General features: G+C 33.2%; 1 protein-coding gene and 1 pseudogene across 1 annotated transcript in view; both read left to right on the forward strand.

Annotated features, from left to right (window-relative positions):
- The window catches only part of LOC112638929, a 14604-nt pseudogene extending 2318 nt beyond the window's left edge, over positions 1 to 12286 (forward strand).
- The window catches only part of LOC112638936 (Krueppel-like factor 6), a 22980-nt gene continuing 14940 nt past the window's right edge, over positions 12254 to 20293 (forward strand). Inside the window, exon 1 of the mRNA XM_025411576.1 lies at positions 12254 to 12321. Within this exon, the coding sequence (XP_025267361.1) occupies positions 12254 to 12321 (68 nt within the window). The remainder of the gene's footprint in view (positions 12322 to 20293) is intronic.

Below are 20293 nucleotides of genomic sequence, written 5' to 3' on the forward strand. Positions count from 1 at the left end.
TCGATCTCGATCAATGCATAATGTATACTTTTGACGATTAGAAAAATTATCCGAACAGTCCGATGTCAAATTTACGCAATTCTCCAATATCGCGTCCGCTGTAACGGATCTTAAAGAAGTATCAAATGTAATACGCGCGAGTGACGCTTTCAACAAGCATCAACTCGTCGATTGCGAGCTGGTGGCTTTAGCTTTTAGTCCATATAATACGTAAGACAAAAAAATATGTAAAAACATGAAAAAGAGTTTAAGTTTACTACTATCGTGGTGTACTTTTTTCTGCGTTTGCTTGCTTTATAAAAGGTGAACATCGGCGCTGATACGTTAAAAAATTCTTCCGAGAAAAAATTGCGAAGACGATTCTGGGAGGTGTCATTTGTTTATATTGTTTATAAATGTTGCATGCTGGGTAATCCAATGCGAGAAGATATAGGATACGTCGAACGGGGAAAAAATCTAGAATTACTTATATCGGGGGTGAGGGATGTACCGCGAAAGCAAGGGTGCAATTCTTCCGAGAAAAAATTATGGAGGACGATTCTGGGAGGTGCTATTTGTTTATATTGTTTATAAATGTGCATGCTGTGTAATTCAATGAGAGAGAGGACAAGATACGTTGAACGGAAAAAATCTAGAGTACTTATATCGGGGGTGAGGGAGTGGGGTGGGGGTGGTACCTATATTGGAGGCGAGGGGGTGGGGGTGGGGGTGGGGTGTACCGCAGAGCCATTTTGTTTTGCAAAAACATGTTCCAACGCGTTAGGATATATAATACAATATTGCTTAAGGAGTACCGCTGTTTATATTGTTTATAAATATTTTATCAATCGGGCATGTAATACAATATTGCCGTAAAACATCTAACACGCGCCGCCGTCGAAATCCCCTCCGTCCCGCGTGACGTCATTTCCCCGCCTCCGTAATCCCGCGCGCCTCACCCCCCTGAGAGGACCTGAGTTAAACCCGCCTTATATACCTACTTCAAGTAATATTTTACTGTATCAAATTGATCAATACTAATATGACGCATCTTAAGAAACATACGAGTATTGGGCGGAAAAACAAGTCTTACCAGAATTCAGTGTGTCAAGTTGAGATTGATCGAACCAGTCCGATATGCCTTTCTTCTCTTCATGGATCGAATCGAATCGGTCCAATATTAATCGACTGATTGACAACTTTCGAAGAATTGTTCGGTTTTTCGTGTACTTACCGAAAAAGGCATTTTAATTCGGAAAGAAAGCTTTACATCGTAAATAATGCGTTGTTAGGAACTAATATATTCATCTATAAATGAGCAAAACAATATTTTGTTTGTGAAAATAATTTCTACTTATTTTGTAAATAAGGGGAATTTCAACTTGTGCTGATTTAAATTTTTATTAAATTTCTGTTAGAGGAAATGTGATAAATTCCCTATATTTTATTATAGAAATTATAAAATGTAAAAAATTAGTAGTTTTAATTTTCTCTCTTTAACGTTTCCTTTTAATGATTTTTTTTCTTGAATCATCTAATGAATCCTTAATTTTCCGGTATCTTTTCTGAAATCACTTGTATAATTTTTTATTAAAGTTGATTTTATGGAGATACACAGAAAAATGATTCCCTAAAAAGAAAGTATTTTCAAATTATAGAAATAGGAATCAAATTAAATTACATTGAAAATAGTAACTTTATAAATATTAAAAACGGATTATATCTTAGTATTATTTGGCTGTATATCTAGAAAAAGTAAGAATGACAGTTGATCGGTGGAACATGCGATCCATGCGCAAAATGATCGATGAAGATATCTCCTCCATATTGAAATTGATATTGATAAAAATGGTAAAGAATGACGAATTTCTTATCATTCGTCATCAATGTCATCTCACAATCAGATATATGTGCATCGCTTTGAGCACTAGAAGGCAATTTCAGACGAGAGAAAACGCGCGATCTTACATTTAATTCTTTTATAATTGGCCATGTGTCGCATATTATGCCACTTTTTAATTTATATTTTAACGTGGAATAATATTTCTTATCTTTCTCAGTCGTTTCGAAAATGTTAATTGCTTTTCATATAGTCAAAAGTTAATTAGTTTACGCAAATCCTCCCTATGAAAAATAAATTTAACATAAGCTGATCGTATACTTATCAAGATATGACAAAATTTCAAAAATAAAGTTGATTCAAAGTAAACTTTTGTAATTAAAATTACGTTTCGAAAAAGCTTAACTTGTTTATAATTATGTAATCTAACTTACATCTCTTCTTTAACCCTTGCTTTTTTTATTTTTTAAATTTCTGATTACTTTTGATGTTTTATTTTATACATCGATTTTAAAAAATTTATAGGAAAAATCTGTTTATTTTTTTTGTAAAAAAGTTATGAGAAAAGCATATAATTAGAATAATTTTTAACGACAGATTTTTGTTTAGATATTATGTTTAACTCTTTGCGGATTTAATTATCTAATTTCAGCGCATTCCAGAAACGTCCGCTTGCGGGGGGTATCGGATTAGGTGGTGAGGAAATGCCGGCGTTGGTGGAAATGGCGGCAATTTAGGTGTCGATGGTGATTGCGGCGATGCGCTCAAGAGACGTAAGGTTCACAGATGCGATGTCGCCGGCTGCGACAAGGTTTACACGAAGAGTTCGCATCTCAAGGCGCACCAAGAGGACCCACACTGGTAAGTTTATCTTATTGAGCAATAATTTCGATATTTTTCGAATCAATCGACATATATCGCAAGAAATGTTCGTACATATAATGTGCAAAATTTAAAAATATATCTTCAAGCAAAAGAGATATTGTGTTAAATACGCACTGGAGGGAAAAAAAGAGAAAAAAAAAGTTAAATTATATGCATAGAAATTACACAAACATTGTGTCATAAATCTCTCGATTCCTATGCACGGTTAGAAACTATGGAATTTATTGAAACTCTTGAATTGGGGAAAACCAATCAAGATCAAATACATCGATCGATTGAAAGAAACCAACTTGTTACAATCTCCAATGATCGTTATGCATGATCGTGAGTCACGCACGTGCGGCAGCCAATCATTGGAATAATCGCGTCTCCATCGACCCTTCTCTCGCTTCGCATATGTGGTTTCGTTGCTGACGCTATTGTTTCAATGATAGCAGAATATGTGAAATCAGCGAAACGCGTAATATCTGATAGGTAAGCTGACAGAAAAGAATTTAATTATGAGGGCAAACTCTTATTGTCACATCGCGATTATACAGACAAGATAGGATCTTGTTCAGCGAAATAGCGTGATTCGAGCGGACGTGGAAATCGCTTCTTCTTCTCGTACGAGAGGAGGAAGCTTCGGTTACGTGTAGATTGGAGCCATTATCTTCGTCTTCCCACCGTTAAATCGACGCGACGCTTGCAACCTCACTACCAAATATCGCCGTGAGATCCTCCGATAATAATAATAATAATGTTTAACCCGAGCGTATGACCGGTAGTTAACGACTTGTCGCCCGATCGGGTCAAGTGCTCGACGGTAAACCATTAGTCATCGGGCATCCTTTAATTTCTACGAGACGATTTCCGCGCTTCTCTCGAACGAGATGTTTGAACGCGACATATAATCACTAGTTGCTCTCTGTGAGATTTAAGAATGGTGGATTCGATGAAAGAATTTTGAAGAGATGATTGATTTTTCTCTCTTTTGCGATTTTATTTACGGGGAGGATCTTTAACTTTTATGGAACGGCTAATTAATGAGAATCACATGTTTCCTCGCATGCTTTACGAATTTACATCAGACTCGAACACGCGACTCTTCTCTTCTCTCTCTTCCTCTTTTGAAGGATAACAGATAAGAGGCACACATCAGCCGTGTTATTCTCCGCCAGATTTTTCGCGCGCGTGATTCGCGGCCCGTCGCGGTCAAGGATCGTCGACTTTCGCACGCTAGGATTCACGACCGTAGAGCCTCGCGGAAATTCGATACCGTTCCGTAGCGTCGCCTTGGAGATGCCTTCTGTCCAGCAGGAGAGAAAACTCGCACTTTTTATCCGCTTTCGTACGGGCGCTCTCGCGTATAGATCCAAGCTCCGGCCATTTTATTACCGCGTCACGAGAACTTGGAAGAGATCGCGCCGTTCCATTCCGTGTGCATACACGACGCGGCGCGGTGGTTGCTTCAGGAATTTCCGGTGGATAGGTACCTTCGTGAAGGCATCGCCGCCGCCGTCTGGAGAAGGCAGCGCAGCGGGGAGAGGGCGTGGTCGTGAGAACCAGGATCTTTTGTCTGGTCCATAGTTCAACCGAGACGCAGCACGATCGCGGTGCTCAACCCAGAAATAGCTCGATATGGAGAAACCCTGAAGCCTTTTTCCATAATATCATTATCGGAGTTTATATGTCATATTTTATATCCGAAAAGTTTTTTTTTAATGAGATAAATAAAATTGTTATCTTTTATTAATAACATACGCGATTCCATAACACATCAATTTTGTAATGTTATATTTTAAATTAATTAGAATTTATCTCTGCATTATTAAAAATTTTTAATAACTCGATATAATTATGATACTTTTAAAATTCTATTATTTTTCATTTTTTAAATTTATTTTGACAAATCAATCACATTTAGCGCTGAGTATACATATTGGAATGTTGATTTTATTATTTGCATATACGAAAGATATGCGTGTCATCTTGATTAGCATTTTCTCCGATCACTCCGAGATCTCAAAGAGAGAAAACTAGCTTGCTCGAAGTTTGCAAAGATCGGAACATGCTTCGCGCATTATGCCATTATGATGGACGTTTTACGAAATTCCCAGTTTGCAATGATCGGCTGGCAAACGAAAGACCATTATTTGACGTACAACTCGCGATTGTGTACTTGGCTTCGACTAATTGTTTCAACGATCGGTATAACACCGGTTTCTAGTGGCAAACCGCCGTCTATCCGTCATTCTAACACTACGGCCATCGAGATACCTTACTGAGGTGGATACCGTCTGAATGTGGGAAATACCAATTCATTGATTACCGTCATTTCTACCATTCTGCGCTGTAACTCGCTCGCGCGATCATGACTGTCGTTGCGAAGCCGATGGGAGCGATCGTAAAATTGTGGAGAAATAACAGGCTTGTTAGTTCTCAACAACTTATAGTTTCAATATCATATTCCATTAGTTTTAAAATATTTTATAAATTATTTCTCATTACAATAATTTTTATTTTTATTTTCTATCAAAATATAATATTTAATTTTGATAATTATTCGCTATAAGATTCATAAATATTACTATCTGCCATAAAATATGCACTGCTCTGTCCATTGCATGTATATTTGCGTCATAGACTATTATGTTTACTTCATTAAAAAATCAGGCACGCGATATTTGCAAGTTCAGTTAAAGTCGTAAGTTTAATTATGACGTTTAGTACTTTTCAATAAAGCTGCGGAATAACGGGTCGAAAGATGAAATGCAATCAACAATATTAATTGTTTATGCATGTTGGACGTTGTTCATATTACGCGCCTCATTGACGATGGTAACGGAACACAATAACAGACTAATATTACTTTTAATATCGACGAATAACAGTGTACCTGACACACGTTGTTGCGTGTAACGAGAGTTGCATTATAGGTAGAGAATCATAGCTCATTATGAGTGCACGGTAAATCGCCCTTGCACGATTATATGATGAGAGATGTTTCCTACGCCCATTAACGTATACATAAAATTCTTATCTACCTGTGAGAAATCGCATAGCAACATGTATATCTACGGAATATCTCTAATTATCGCATTTCCCTCAACTGATTGTGAGTATGATTCTACATATAAGTTAAGGAATGCTAACCGTTTCTTTTAAAAGCATCATTATTTTCAACTTCAGAGTCAGAATTTTGATTGAATGAGTCGCGCGAGAGAATCCTTAAGAAGACAATTATAAGTCAGAGCGATATAAATTTAAATATATTTTACAATTGATTATAGTTCATGCGAGTTGAGCAACACACTTATATTCCATAGAAACATAATAATGTATTCAGTTATTTTTTTCAAATCTTAATCTCTCTCTAAACAAATAATAAATTATAATAAAATCATTTATTCGTTTTCCTTTTACAGCATTAATCAATCATTTATCGAAATGCTATATATATATATATATATATATATATATATATATATATATATTTCGACATTATTATTACTGTTTTAATTTTTTAAATTTTGTTCCATTTATAAACTATCTATGTCTATAATTATTGTTATATTAAAGGCAAATTATTCGCAGTATTCTGTAGCAAGTAATTTGATGGTTCAAAGAAGATAAGGAACGGAAGCTGAGAATCACTGTGCATAACTATCAGAATATAAGCTCGGTGTCAGCCGATTGGCGTGATCCTTGATAGACAGGAGGTTTGCTGAGAGATCTCATGTATTAATTAAGGCGAATTAGCCTTGGCGTAAGCTGGACAACGTCCGCCGATCGGTTCCGTGTATCAAAGGATACGCCGATGATCACAAGCAGTTCGCTCTGTAGATTTCTCTACGAGTGGTAGTGCTTCAGGTACCCTGTTATTAACAATGCACTTATGCACTAATGCCGAAGGCTGCGATTACCTTCTCGGCTGGGTTAACGATTTCCTGACGAGCACGCTTCTCCGCATTGTTCTTCGTTGGTCGTTGCAAATCATCGTTTCTGTCTTTTCTACAAATAACTTCCCACAATCTTAGCTCACTTTTGCGTTCGATAGCACTCGTAATAATACTTTGGTTCCGCTTATTCGTTTGCAGTATGTAAACTTAGAAGAGTTGATTTAGTAATTGAATTGAGTTTGGAACATATGCAAAATAAAAGTCTATAAGCAAATTCAAATAAGAAATTGAATATAAAATAAATATCATAAATTATGAATTTTTAGATACACGTACTAAATTTTTAAAATCTTCCCTTTTTTTATTTTTTTAATAACTTTTAATTATTATTTATTGCATTAAAGAAGTAATCTCATATCATTGACGAGAGAAAACAAATTCAATTGTGTGCCTAAAAATTAGATTATACGAAGTATATTATTTCAAGATGCATCAAAAACATTGAATTTTATACGGTCTAAGATTGACATCATGTGAACGCTGCATATGAACGACATAGGGTTTATGTTTTTTTTTTCGAACTAGTCGAGAGAGCTGTTAGTTCGCTCCTCATTACTGGCACGCATCGTGTCGCTTAACTATGCGTCGGAGCAACTTTCTCACGTGATGTGATAATTATATGCTTCGCGCAGCAAATGTGTCGAAATGTACAGCTTCGTTAACTGATAGTCAAACGTTAGAATTGCGAAATGTACCGTGCACAAGCTGCCAATTTTACAGATTTAGCGATAATATCCACGGCTAATGTAGCCAACAATGTACATAATATGACATAAATAGTTCCATCTTTTTTATGAAGAAGATTAATGCAATTTGTGTATGAAAATAAATCCATGTTATGTGTGAAAATAAATCCATGTTATGTGTGTGTGTGTATACATTTATACGTACACATTTACTTTATCATTTCCTCCGACTTGTAACTTGTAATTAATACATCATAGGCAACATCTTATTTGTATATCATCGCAATACGATACAACACTGCTTTCGAAGTTTCGCTCTGCGTGACTCTAGTAGACTTGTGTTCCAAGATAAATAGTCCCATCTATCTCGCTATCTTGAAATGTAACAAAGAACGAGACACGCTATTACGCGATAATTAAACAATGTCTCCGCATGCAATGATAAATGAATCACGTGCATTTGCATCGCAAAAAAAATGATATGCGGCGAGTTTAATAGTCGTGTGGCTTCATTAGAAAGTTATAAAATATGCACAAATGTAAGACGAAGAAATAATACTATCTATACCAGAATAAGAATTTGACACGAACGGAATTCAGTCGCGATTGATAAGTAATAAAATATAAGCAATTTTTATGCGAATCTCTTTATAATTTCAGTTATGTATTTTGGCTAGTTTTTTTTTAGTAAAATCTTAAATTGGAAAAAAATTAAATTGAGAGGACATAGCTTCTGCAATTTAATTCTGCCTCATTAATTTTCAGAAATAAGGCATAAAAATGCTCAGAAAATAAAATTAATTAAGTAATCAGGAACAATTTGAATCTTTCGAAGGTATTTATTTCTTCAATTTTATATTTAACTCATTACACTTCGCTCTTTATACGTGGATGCACACGCGCTGTCGCAAATGAGAACGACGTCGCAAGTAAATGGCCAATCTCGCTCGAGTTATGATTAAGTAACTTGACGGGAAAGAAAGTAAAACACAAACGGAGGGAGGGATTAACGCGACGTTAATCTATGGAGCAATAAAACGCGAAAAAACGCGATCGAAATACATTAATAACGGAGATAAAACTAATGCGACGCTCGCCCATCGGTCGATATTACGTGCACCTCGTACGGGTTGTAAATGGACTAATTACTCACGATTACGCAACGCGTATACGCGCGCGCGCGCGATTTCCTTCGTAACGTCATTAGTCGTTCGCATATCCCCGGCGCGTTGCGCAATAATATTCCGCCCGATGGACGTCGGGACGTTAAAACGGCCGATTTAGATCTACGGCGCGGAGAGCGTGCCTTCGATCATCCGCGCCCCGCCGTTTTGCTCGGCACCGCTAAAGCTCGATCCTTTCCAGCCGCGCGGCAACCTGCCGTTCCCTTTGCGTCGCGTCTTTAATTACGGCCGGCTTTCAAGAACGTAGAGTATACCTCGTTAATTACCGTTCGGTAATTAGCCTCGCGGTACTGTCAAAAAGGTGGCGTTAATATTCCATAGTGACTGCCTTTCTTTTTCTCTCTCTCTTTCTTTCGCGATACTAGTTGTTACGGACAATGTAACGCTAACTATAATAACGATGCTAATCCATTTTCCGAGATTGTGAGTTGCGCGTTATTCCATTATTTTAGACAGAATGGGATAAATTGCGAGATGAAAGGGGAAGATGGAATGTTTGCGCAGAAGGAAATACCTCCACTTCCACGCGAAATCGCCGCGAGGATGTATCGAAAGCGTGATTTCTCATTAAAACGATCTCACGGTTATATCTCCCTCTTTGCGTGCGCATCGCTCAATAATTAAAACGTCCGATTTATAAAGATTAATCGTTCCTAATGCGTAATAATAAATGTGTGTGTTAACTCTGCCTCGTCTTGCGTTGGAGCAACTTGGCTCACGTCCCGCGACGCGATAATTGTTCCGCTTGTGCCTTAACACCGGCCATTTACAAGGGCAAATACCAAATTAAGGGTTAAGCGCCGCTTCCCGCTCCCCCGTCTTGATCCTCGCGATAATAACACTTCTTATCTTGACCCGCTGACTTACGATCCGCAATTAACTGAGGAGAAGCGCCGCTCTCGAAAGAATTCGCGGATGGACGCAAATATGTATGTCGATTAAACGGTCGCGATGTTCCATCTCCAGATCAGATTTAAAGAGACGACGCGTCATCGTCTTCGTCGCTCGATTCAAGATTATTATTCGATCTAGATTTAATGGGATCGCGAAATCTACCACCTGATCATAACGGATTGATTCGCCGTCCGTTTTCGACTCGACAGTTGCACGAAGAGATTGAACTTGATGGCGATTATTTGCCGAACCGTTTCCACAATCATCTGGATGAAAACGATTCCTCACTTCTGTTTCGACTTTTTGTGGAGGATTGATAGTTTCGTAGCGTGACGTGGCGTACAATGAGATTATGAGATCGAAATTATTTTAATGATAAATAAATTGATACAATTGTATATCGAGAAATTTAAATTGATTTTTTATTTAGATTATCAGATTTTGTGGAATTCAAAGTTAATGTTTAACTGAATATTTTACTTTTGATTCAAACGTTGAAGCTATTTTTACACACATTTTATATCATATTTTTAAATCGCATAACGCAATCTAGTTATTCTACTAACTATTATTTCCGAAAGAAATAAACATGTATAAAGATATGCAGATATATTAATATTACATACTGGTGTACTTGTGTAAATTATTATTTATACATTTACTTTTTATACAATAATATATAATAATTAGTCTTGTTCAACATCTGTTTGCCAAAAGTCATCGGGTGGTGGAATCATCATGAACCACAATATTTTTTAGTGCATTCCCAAATGCCATTACCACAGAAGCAGTTGTTACATCCATCAAAATAATTTTCACCTTGTACGCATTCTCGTTCCTCCTCTATGTAAACAATGAGAACTTTTAAGTATAAAATATAAAGTTGATTAATTAATGGATAATACACGGAGAAAATATAGTAAAAAGTATAATATATATTAAATATAATATATTTTAATATATATAATCGTGAAATATATTAATATAAAAGAGAAATCATGATATTTTTATTCAATAATATTATATATACGTATTATATTTTATAAAGAACTATTGTAATTATTCAATTATTTTGATACACAAACAAATGTATAATAAGCAATAAAACAAATAATTTAAAATATTTTAATGTCGTTATATTCCAGATTTACAATCAATGTTGTCAAAGAGAATATATTTTTTGTAATTTGTACTGTAATTTTTTTTTCCGTGCAAAAACATATTAAACACTTACGTGCAGTAGAAAGTTGCAAAGCCAATAGCAATAAGCTAATTATTACTACAAATATCACAAATACTTTAGACACCATGATATCTCAACAATTCAGAGGTCTATGATATTCAATACTCAATAATATTCAATTTTCGACTGATTTTTAAAAGAGATACGTTTGAAGAAGATTCTTTAGAACTTCTGTAGAACTTCTGTAGAACTTCTTATATATACTTGCGTTATCTTGCGACCTTGTATGATATTGTATTTTTTTCTCTTTTTATTTCTCTTTTTCATGTATTAAGTCAATTATGCATGAACGATAAAGGCCTGCGTCATTCACGCGAATTCACTCTAATTCGTATCAATTTGCGGGCATTTAAGCAGAATATAATTGTTGACGAAGCAATACGCACAACTGTATGTACAATAAAATATATTATTGCGTTATTCAAATTATTATGTAATTATTATGTACACTATGTATGCCTTATTTCACACATATGTATAAACACATTTCGAAATATGTACTTAAACTTACATCGAATTGACGCAATAAGAAATTTAATTTTTATAATGTTTGAAAAAACTGTCCAGATTTGTCACATATTGCATGTTGAAACAAAAATTAAATTTTCAAATTTAACAAGAAACTTTAATTACAATGTATTTTCTTGAAATTGTCAATATTAAGATTAATTTAAACATATATTTAATATGTATTTAATGTATGTAATATATATTTAACGAACTTATTTTAATTTGATAAATGAGTATACTCAACAATCATATAACCACTAAATAAAATTTAACTGTGCACATTAGGATATAAATTATTATTTTTAGTCATCATATGACTCATTGATTAATACAATTGATGTTGATTGCCTATTTTTATCTCTCTCTCCTTCTTTCTCTTTTTAGATATTCCATAAATTTCACATAAATTACGTATAACAGACAACTATGTTTAACAATATCCACATTACATCAAATTAAAAAAAAATTAATTTTTGCAAAACCTACATTTTTAACGCATTGAAATTTTATCGCGATAAAGTTTCTATGTAGAATATTGTATATTTCTATGAAATTATTAAAATATAGTTATTAGAATATTTTAGTAATTGTCAATAATAAATTTCTAAATATATTAATTAAAATAGCATTCTATGTTTTTTTAATCTCTTCTTTTATAATTTTTTTCTAATTAAATCCAAAAAAAAATTTTTGAACAATTATTTAAACACACGAGATTTTTATATTAAATTCTTCAAATGATTTAAAAGTGCATTAAAATCAAAACAATAAGCATCAAATTTTAAGTGCTTTTAATACTTGAAGCCCTGCTTTTATATGCAAGTTTATCCTAGCATAAAAAAATAAAAATTTTCAATACTAAAGTATTACATCCAGTTATACTTTTATCATTAAGATATGTTTTCATTATCTGTTGCAGGCGAGAAGCCATATCAGTATACGTGGGAAGGTTGCACGTGGAAATTCGCACGATCGGACGAGCTGACGCGGCACTATCGCAAGCACACGGGCCAAAAGCCGTTCAAGTGCCATCTCTATCAGCGATCGTTCTCGCGAAGCGACCATTTGTCGCTTCACATGAAGAGGCACTGATGAAAAGGACCGTCCACAGAGTCGTGCGACGCGAGAGAAAACGCACGTTGATCGACGAGAAACGAAGGTGAGAAACGGTCCTCGACAATAGGCCAGTGATCTCGAGTGATCCTGGATGCGAGCGAGAGACGGACGATGATATTTCTTACATTTGGGACCTGAAGAGCCGCGTCGCGAGCCGGCCCGTCCCGAATTTCTCACGAAGACGGACCGGTCGATCGGACGGGCAGCAACTAGGAAAAGAGAAAATAGATTGACGAAGCAAACAAATCGTTCATTAGGTTTAACGCTTAATCGCGAATTGAATAATCGCGATGCCGATCAACTTTGATCAGTTGGTTCTCTTGATGCTGTCTTTTGCGAATCTTTCGATGGATCTTTCCTTGCAGCTACAATAAATCGAGCCGATGTCTGAATTACGAGCGTTGAACGCAAGAGTAAGGTAATTGTTTTACAATTGTCGAGCTTTTATAAAAAGGCGCATCAATGATTTTTTGGATGCTTCAAGATTTTAAGGAAAGAAAGATCCGCTTGCGCGATTGAGATCGCAATCGAGGTCATAGATTCGGCACGACAAGACGTATCGTTATTATATATAAGCGTGTATCTGTTCTCTTCTGTGTTTCTAGCTAATTTTTATTTGTTCTATTTTTCAGTTTGTTATATATATATATATATATATATATATATATTATATATACGTATGTATATATATATATATATATGTTTAAATAAGGCCAGCTCAACTAGTCTAGAGCACCATTTTATCGTATACATTACGACGAATAGAGCCAGTATATAAAAAGTTAATTAATTAATTAAGATAAGTAAATGGTTAGAATAAACTAAATGATATATCGAACTCCGGTGACGGAGCTTGGGACTTAGCATGCTCAGTTAAATAAACTACAATCGTGATCGTAGATATTACGTAAAAGCATTAATAGAGCAATTTTTCGATTATGCACAAAGAATTTCGCGTTTAGGGACGGACAATCATTAACTTTTCATTATATAGTAATGAAGTGAGATATAGAACGTCGGCATCCCAAAAGCCAGTATTATGAATGCGTAACAAGCAATATCATTATATATAATAGCATTATATATTACATATAATGCTTTTTTTAAATTTCATTTTAGTCGCAAAAAAAAACAGCTTTTTCCAATCGTAAATCGTCAAATTTTAATTCCGCGTAAAGTGCCAAAGTAGAAGGTGCAATCATGAAATATCTAATTAATACTACTTCGTGCTTTATGAAAATAAAAGCATAATCGAGTAAATTATTCTTTTCTAACGCGCTTTGAGATTTTTGATCCTGAGACATAGACATATGAATGAACATATGAATAACAACAAATATTATTTCCCATTTTACGTGATGGCATCCTGATGGGAAACTCAATAGCTCAATAAATATTCGCAGAGTACCTATAAAAAGCAAATATATGCTCAAACGCTCTGTGTTATCTGTTGCAAGAATGATCTACTTTATCATGTATATTTATGACATCATTCTTTGCGTCTGATTACAAAATAACAATCGCATCAGGATGTTTGTGATGCATCGAATTGACGATTTCGGAATTGTTAATCTAAAAGTGTATAATTTAGACTCGTATTCCAAAAATAATAGTTGATTAATCATTTTAATTAATGTTGATTAATCTATAAAAATTTATTCGTACGATAATTGAAAGTTGAATATACATATATATTAAATATTTAAGTATATAAGAGAGAACAGAATGTTACTAGGGGATTAATTGAACTAGTTAATTAAAATTATCGTACAATATGTCATTAACGAAAATTAGTTAATTATCACACAATGCAAGAATAAATCTATATGGTTCATTTCATATAACAATATACATATATAAGAAATATGAGATATATGCATATATTCTGTAAATGAAATATGATTTATTAATGCAATATTGAAAAGGAAAAAAATAGGAAATTTAATATCAGACATTTTAGATACCAAGGTCGCTGATTCTACATATTAAACAATCACGTAAATGCTGCAAGGGACACAAAAATCTCAATGCGCTCATTTGATGTATAATAATATATACATCGTGTACATAATTTCTAGAAACTTTGCGAAACGCGATCTGCATAGATGGCATAGCATTAATCTGTTTCTTCAAATCGCTGCATAATGCAATTAAAGCTTGGACATCTGAAGCCAGTTAAAACGATGAAACACGAGATGCCAGTATATACTAGAGAGCCAGTTTATTATCATTAAAAAGAAGAAACTTCGTGCGTAAGATTAATGCGAGGGTCGATAAATTAACATTTGTTATGTGTTGTATTCTGATAGGAAATAGTGCCTTCTAATGTTAAGGAAGAGGACACTGCGTTAGGCCTTAAGTATACTGTTAGTGCCTTAAGTCACGCGAATTTTCGTGCTTGTATACCTTTCATAATCCGATCCTTCAAAAATCCTCGCCCAGAGGACCAATTCAGCGCGCTTTATAATATCTCCCTTGCAAAAATTACAAATCGAACGTCACATGCCAGCTTATACGAAATTCAATTAAATTTTATGCAAAATTTCAAATTATTAGAAACATAATTCCAGAAAAATTAAAATATTTGACGATTAAGGTGCGTTAATCGTAACGATATAGAACTTTCAATGGAATTTTATAATAAATAATGATTACAAATATTTATTATAAATAATGATTACATATAACATCGTGATGTTTGGCCTATTAATACATCTTGTATTTCTGGCAAAAAGTGTAGATAATTTTTTTAATTTTGATTTTTTAAATCTCGATACGGTTGATTCTGATCGTTCGATATAATCGAACATCTTGTTCCCTCTTCACAACTTTCACAATTTATGATATAATTATTTGACTTTCAACTTGTATTCTCACACATTTTTGTAAATATTATCTATTAAAATCTTGAGATTATCATTTGACATATTCTTCAACATATCCTGTAAATCAATTATCGATTCTGTGACGGATAAATAATAAATAAGGATCTCTACATATTACATAACTTATACATATATTAGATGAGCAAAGAAGCAATGAAGGCTACAATAGAATCTTTATGGGCAGAATTGATCACGTTTTTACAATGAATTACTTTCACATCATATAGATGGTGAAAATGTATTATGACATGACACTATCTTTCATCATTTTTGTCCATATATTTGTGCCGGAATATGTCGTCACATTGTCTGTCACTTTTTATCTCGATTTCAGATTGTCATGTGACTAATCGTATTTACGAAATTCTAATTTGAGAATCGCTTTTGTAATATTCAAAAATGTTAATTAAAGTGTTAATTAAAAACACTGGATGTTTCAAATTAAATTATCAAGAATTTGCACAATTGAGGCTTCAATCTTTGTAATCTTTTGTCAAGAGAGATTACTGCTCAATGTTAAAGTTATCTAACTCATTATCAATTTTATGATCGTATTATACGTGAATTATATTTATATGATATTTATATATAATATATGTATATTCAATTCAATTCCTCCTATGATAAGCTAAATTTATTCCTATCTAGAGTATATATGCACATGTCGGAAATATACTAATGTTAATGAATTTATGATAATGACAATTTCATTGAGTTTTTTTTTGTTATTTTGACTATTGAATATTTTTTTCTCGACTTTTCGTGATGTCTTTCAAGATTTGGAGTGCTTTCATCAATATAAATATTAAAAGATATAGTTGTATTAAAATTACTTATATATTTTCGGCATTATAGATAAATAATTTGTTTGAAATGCATGTATCGTTTTCACGTTATATTTGCTCTTTCGCTCACGTTTTTCGCATTTCGACTAGAAAAATGTTTTTATATTCGCATATGATACGTGACGTCGATTATTCTTGCTTATATAAGTTTTAAAACGCGTAAAGTACACGAGAGCAGTTAGCTACTGTGTACGTTAATTGCCGTCCTTTTTATGGGAAAATAAAACATTCCTGTTGCTATTAGCACGAGATGAAGTTCATTACGCGGAAATTTTATTAGTGCCGCAGAAGAGTCGTTTGTCGTTAGAGATTTTGATATCCCGGAAAGAAAAAAGAACCGACTACGCGAATTTACATTCCCCGAGCACACACGTTCCTAATCTAAGAGTACGTGATCCCTATCTAAGAGTATGTGGAGCTTCAAGAAAGTCTAATGCTTTACGCGTATTTAAAAAATGTTTCCCCTTTTTCTCTCTTTTCCTTCTTCTTCTCTCTCTCTCTCTCTCTCTCTCTCTCTCTCTATATATATATATATATATATATATATATATATATATACATATATATTAGCGCTTATTTTCTATGTTAATGCATGACTATTCAATTCCCCATAGAAGGCGAACCGTGAATGGATAAGAAAGTAGATAAACGAGCTCTAACTTTCTTCAAAGGGCTTCGCCCAAGGAGATTAGCATTTCAAGTGCCTTAATGGATGTCAGCTGACAGTCGACTAATCGGGATTATACAGTCGTAATCACTACTATCGAGTTGTCGATTTTCAAATGTGAATCATTTATACATATTTGGCATATCTTGTTAGGCCCAATTAAAGAAGAATGACGTAGAAAATCAAGTATTTGCACATACGACACATGTGATAAGGGGTCTCTTCTCGATTACGACTTTATTAATAACTTCAAAGAAAAGCACTGACACGTTGCATTGACAATATCTCTTCACATGTTTTTGTAATCTTGAATGCTATCGAGCTCGATTATTCAAGTCCCGACGAAATTTAAGTTTGTTTTGGAAGAATTGATGTGAAAGATTAAAAAATAAAACTGTAAAAAAATAAAATATTTCACATACATATACACACAATAATGCAGAAAATTACATACTATCCACATGAAATATCATTTCACACATTCTTTTGGAAAGCTATGTGTGATCAGCTGAAAAAAAAATTTAGTTTTATTTTAAAAGTCTAGATGAGATTTTCATAATTATAAGCATGTTAATTCAGAAAGAAAATAAGTTATTATTTTATTAATTTTGAAATTTTGTCTTTTGACTTATATCCAAGTAGGATTACGATTTTGTTGAATCTAAATGCATGATAAGAGCATGCCAGTTCAATTCAATTTACAATAAGTGTATACATCTTTTTAGTATGGCTTTTATTGTCTCTTAAATTTAATACATTTTAATTGCTCTCTTTCTTTTTTCTTTCAAGATATATGCTCATGGTGCTCATGGTAACATGGTGTTTTCATATATTGAATTTCACATACATATATGCGGATATTAAAATTCAATATATACATGAAATAAAGTACAAGATGTTTGGTGAATCGAAATGATTCGTAATTCGAAAAAAAGAATTTCATCTCTATTACATTAACCTTCAGCGTCTATTTCATTGATTCATGTCAACAAAATTATCATTTTTTTAGAATGTAATTTTTTCAATTAGCACAAGCATATTTTGTTCTATATCTTCAATAATTTATTTTCGAGTGTTTTCTTCTAACTTTTTTCGTCAAGATATAATATTGAGATAAAATGCCGCAGTACATGTCTCGATGGGCGATCGAAAAAAAAATATTTTTTATTTTTATTTTTACTGAAAGTACTCTAAAAGCGAAATACGAGCATAACAGTTTCTTTAAACAAGTTATGCGACATGAACTTTGTTGCAATTTGTAGTTCGAATATTCACGTGAACGGAACTACTAGATATTAAGATAATAATTTAGAACAATAATTATTGTACATAGCATGTAAAGTTCACCATCTGATAATCGTCCATAGACGATCGATGGATTAGAATATTATGATTTTATCCGATTAATGTATCAATGGGGGCCAGTAATTCTCTCTTGGATCTCGCACGGATTTATCTACTGCGGTGCGCGTAGCCTAGCCTGAATTATAGATTTTAGTATGGCTTTGTGTTCTACAATCAGTATGTTGATATACATATAATACATATATATATATATATATATATACACATATATATTAAAATATTTCTTATTTATCTGAATATTTGCCATAAAAGATCGCTTTTTTTGTTAATATAAGTCATAATCATATTCGAAATCTTCGATTACATTTGAGTAATTTAGATTATAATATTCATTTTTTTAATCATAAAATTAAAATTAATTGTTTTGTTATATTTTATTTTTTCGTGATAAAAATGCCAAGTGCTAAAATTTTGAAAGAAAGGCAAAATAGCTGCGCGCCACTAACTATTACCTTTTAAGCATAATTATATGCATAGTGTAGGAATGTAGATCAATAATAATATATTATAAATCACTGTATAAACCAAGGCATTATGAACTTGGTCTTTTTGTATCACGCGGCGTTTAAAGATGGTCTCTATCGTACCGCGCACACAGAAGAGTTTGTTAGAGTTAAATAAAAAGAAAAAAATATATATTACATAAATAAATATATATATAGAGAGAGATAAATATAAATATATTGTAAATGTGGTTGTAATCATATTACTGTTATTGATATTGATGTCCTTAATTTGGATAATTTATTTATTGAAAAAAATGTGTGAGAGAAGAATGTATAATTATAATTATTCGCAGAGAGATGAATAGTGAAATATATATTATGCACGCGAAATTATATATATATATTATATATTTATATATACGATATTATCGTAAATGCCGGTGAAGTTTTTTTACGAGAAAGTCCTAAAAGTATATATGCGGTCGAGTACGACCATGAGCGCGTATATTGATTATAATAACTTGCGATTCCTACTGTGGAAGTGAATCTTATATATCCTGGTAAGATCCTGGTGGTACAGTCTCTCTCTTTCGTGGCTGACACGTGATTTATTGAAATAAATATACGCCGTCGAGTTGCAGTGACGTGTGATGTACGTACACATGGCACGCCATGATCGTTCTGTGTGTGGTACAATCACGCACCTGTCTCGGTATCCACACTATCGAAACGCATTGTGGTTACATATTTTAGATAATACTTATCATTATTATTATTACAATTATTATAATTAATACTATTGCTATTATTATTGTATTTGGCAGGGTTACGACACATTAAAACCGAAAAAAAACGAAGTGATACGAAGTGTGTCTATTTATATTCCTTCCGATCAGATCCTATATGCAAAATTAATTTAATTTATAAATATCTGTTTAGATAATTAATTCTTCTACATAAAGTTTTATATTACTTAATTATTTTAATTTGATGTTTTAATACGTGCAAAAATTATTTCTCAAGACAGATTGTCGAATATTATTGTATAAACGCATCTAGTCCATTTGTATTGTTTTTTGAGTAGTAGATTCTAAGACAAATAAATTCATGGACGATTAAACGCTGGAAATATTTTCTGACAAGTTGGCTACAATACGATCATTAGACTGTTTTCCGCGGAGTATGTAGCGTCTCAAGACGCAATATCTCTGAGGTAACCGTGTATTTGTCTCGCACAGCAACGAGCCTTTCTGCACGCTGGCATTCTGCTAACAATAAGTTGTAGGTAGGTAGGTAGTTTCCGTACTAGGTAAGTACAAATCCTACCGTATGTATATACAGTATATATGTGCCTTTGCGAGAGAATTTGTAGTTCGAACGGTGGCTATATATATAACCAAGGCTATAACTTAAGCGAAATATCGCCGTTGCTGATTCCGGTCTATGACAGAATTCTCTCAAGTCGAGGCGCAACCCTCGATATCAACTGTCACAATGAATCTCCTTGCATTTTCTTCGAAAAAAATGCGATTGGTTTATGCATACTGATAAGATCTTCGGTATTTGAAATTTCAGATTTTTCAAGCTACAGACAGATTAAAGATTAAAACGAGATAGCTTCTTCGAGATTTAAGTTTCCTCGATTTACGTATTAAAATAAATTAAAATTTAATTATGATTCCCTTTTTTATGTAATTCTGGTAATTGTCTTCTACTCTTTATAATTAGTTAAATCAACTACTTGTAAAGACAACATACAAAGCACAATCATATTTTATATTTTTTCATCGAAAAACAGAATGTAGTT

Source organism: Camponotus floridanus, unplaced genomic scaffold (assembly GCF_003227725.1).
Source record: "Camponotus floridanus strain SB8 unplaced genomic scaffold, Cflo_v7.5 scaffold40, whole genome shotgun sequence".
NCBI classification, from domain to species: Eukaryota; Metazoa; Arthropoda; class Insecta; order Hymenoptera; family Formicidae; genus Camponotus; species Camponotus floridanus.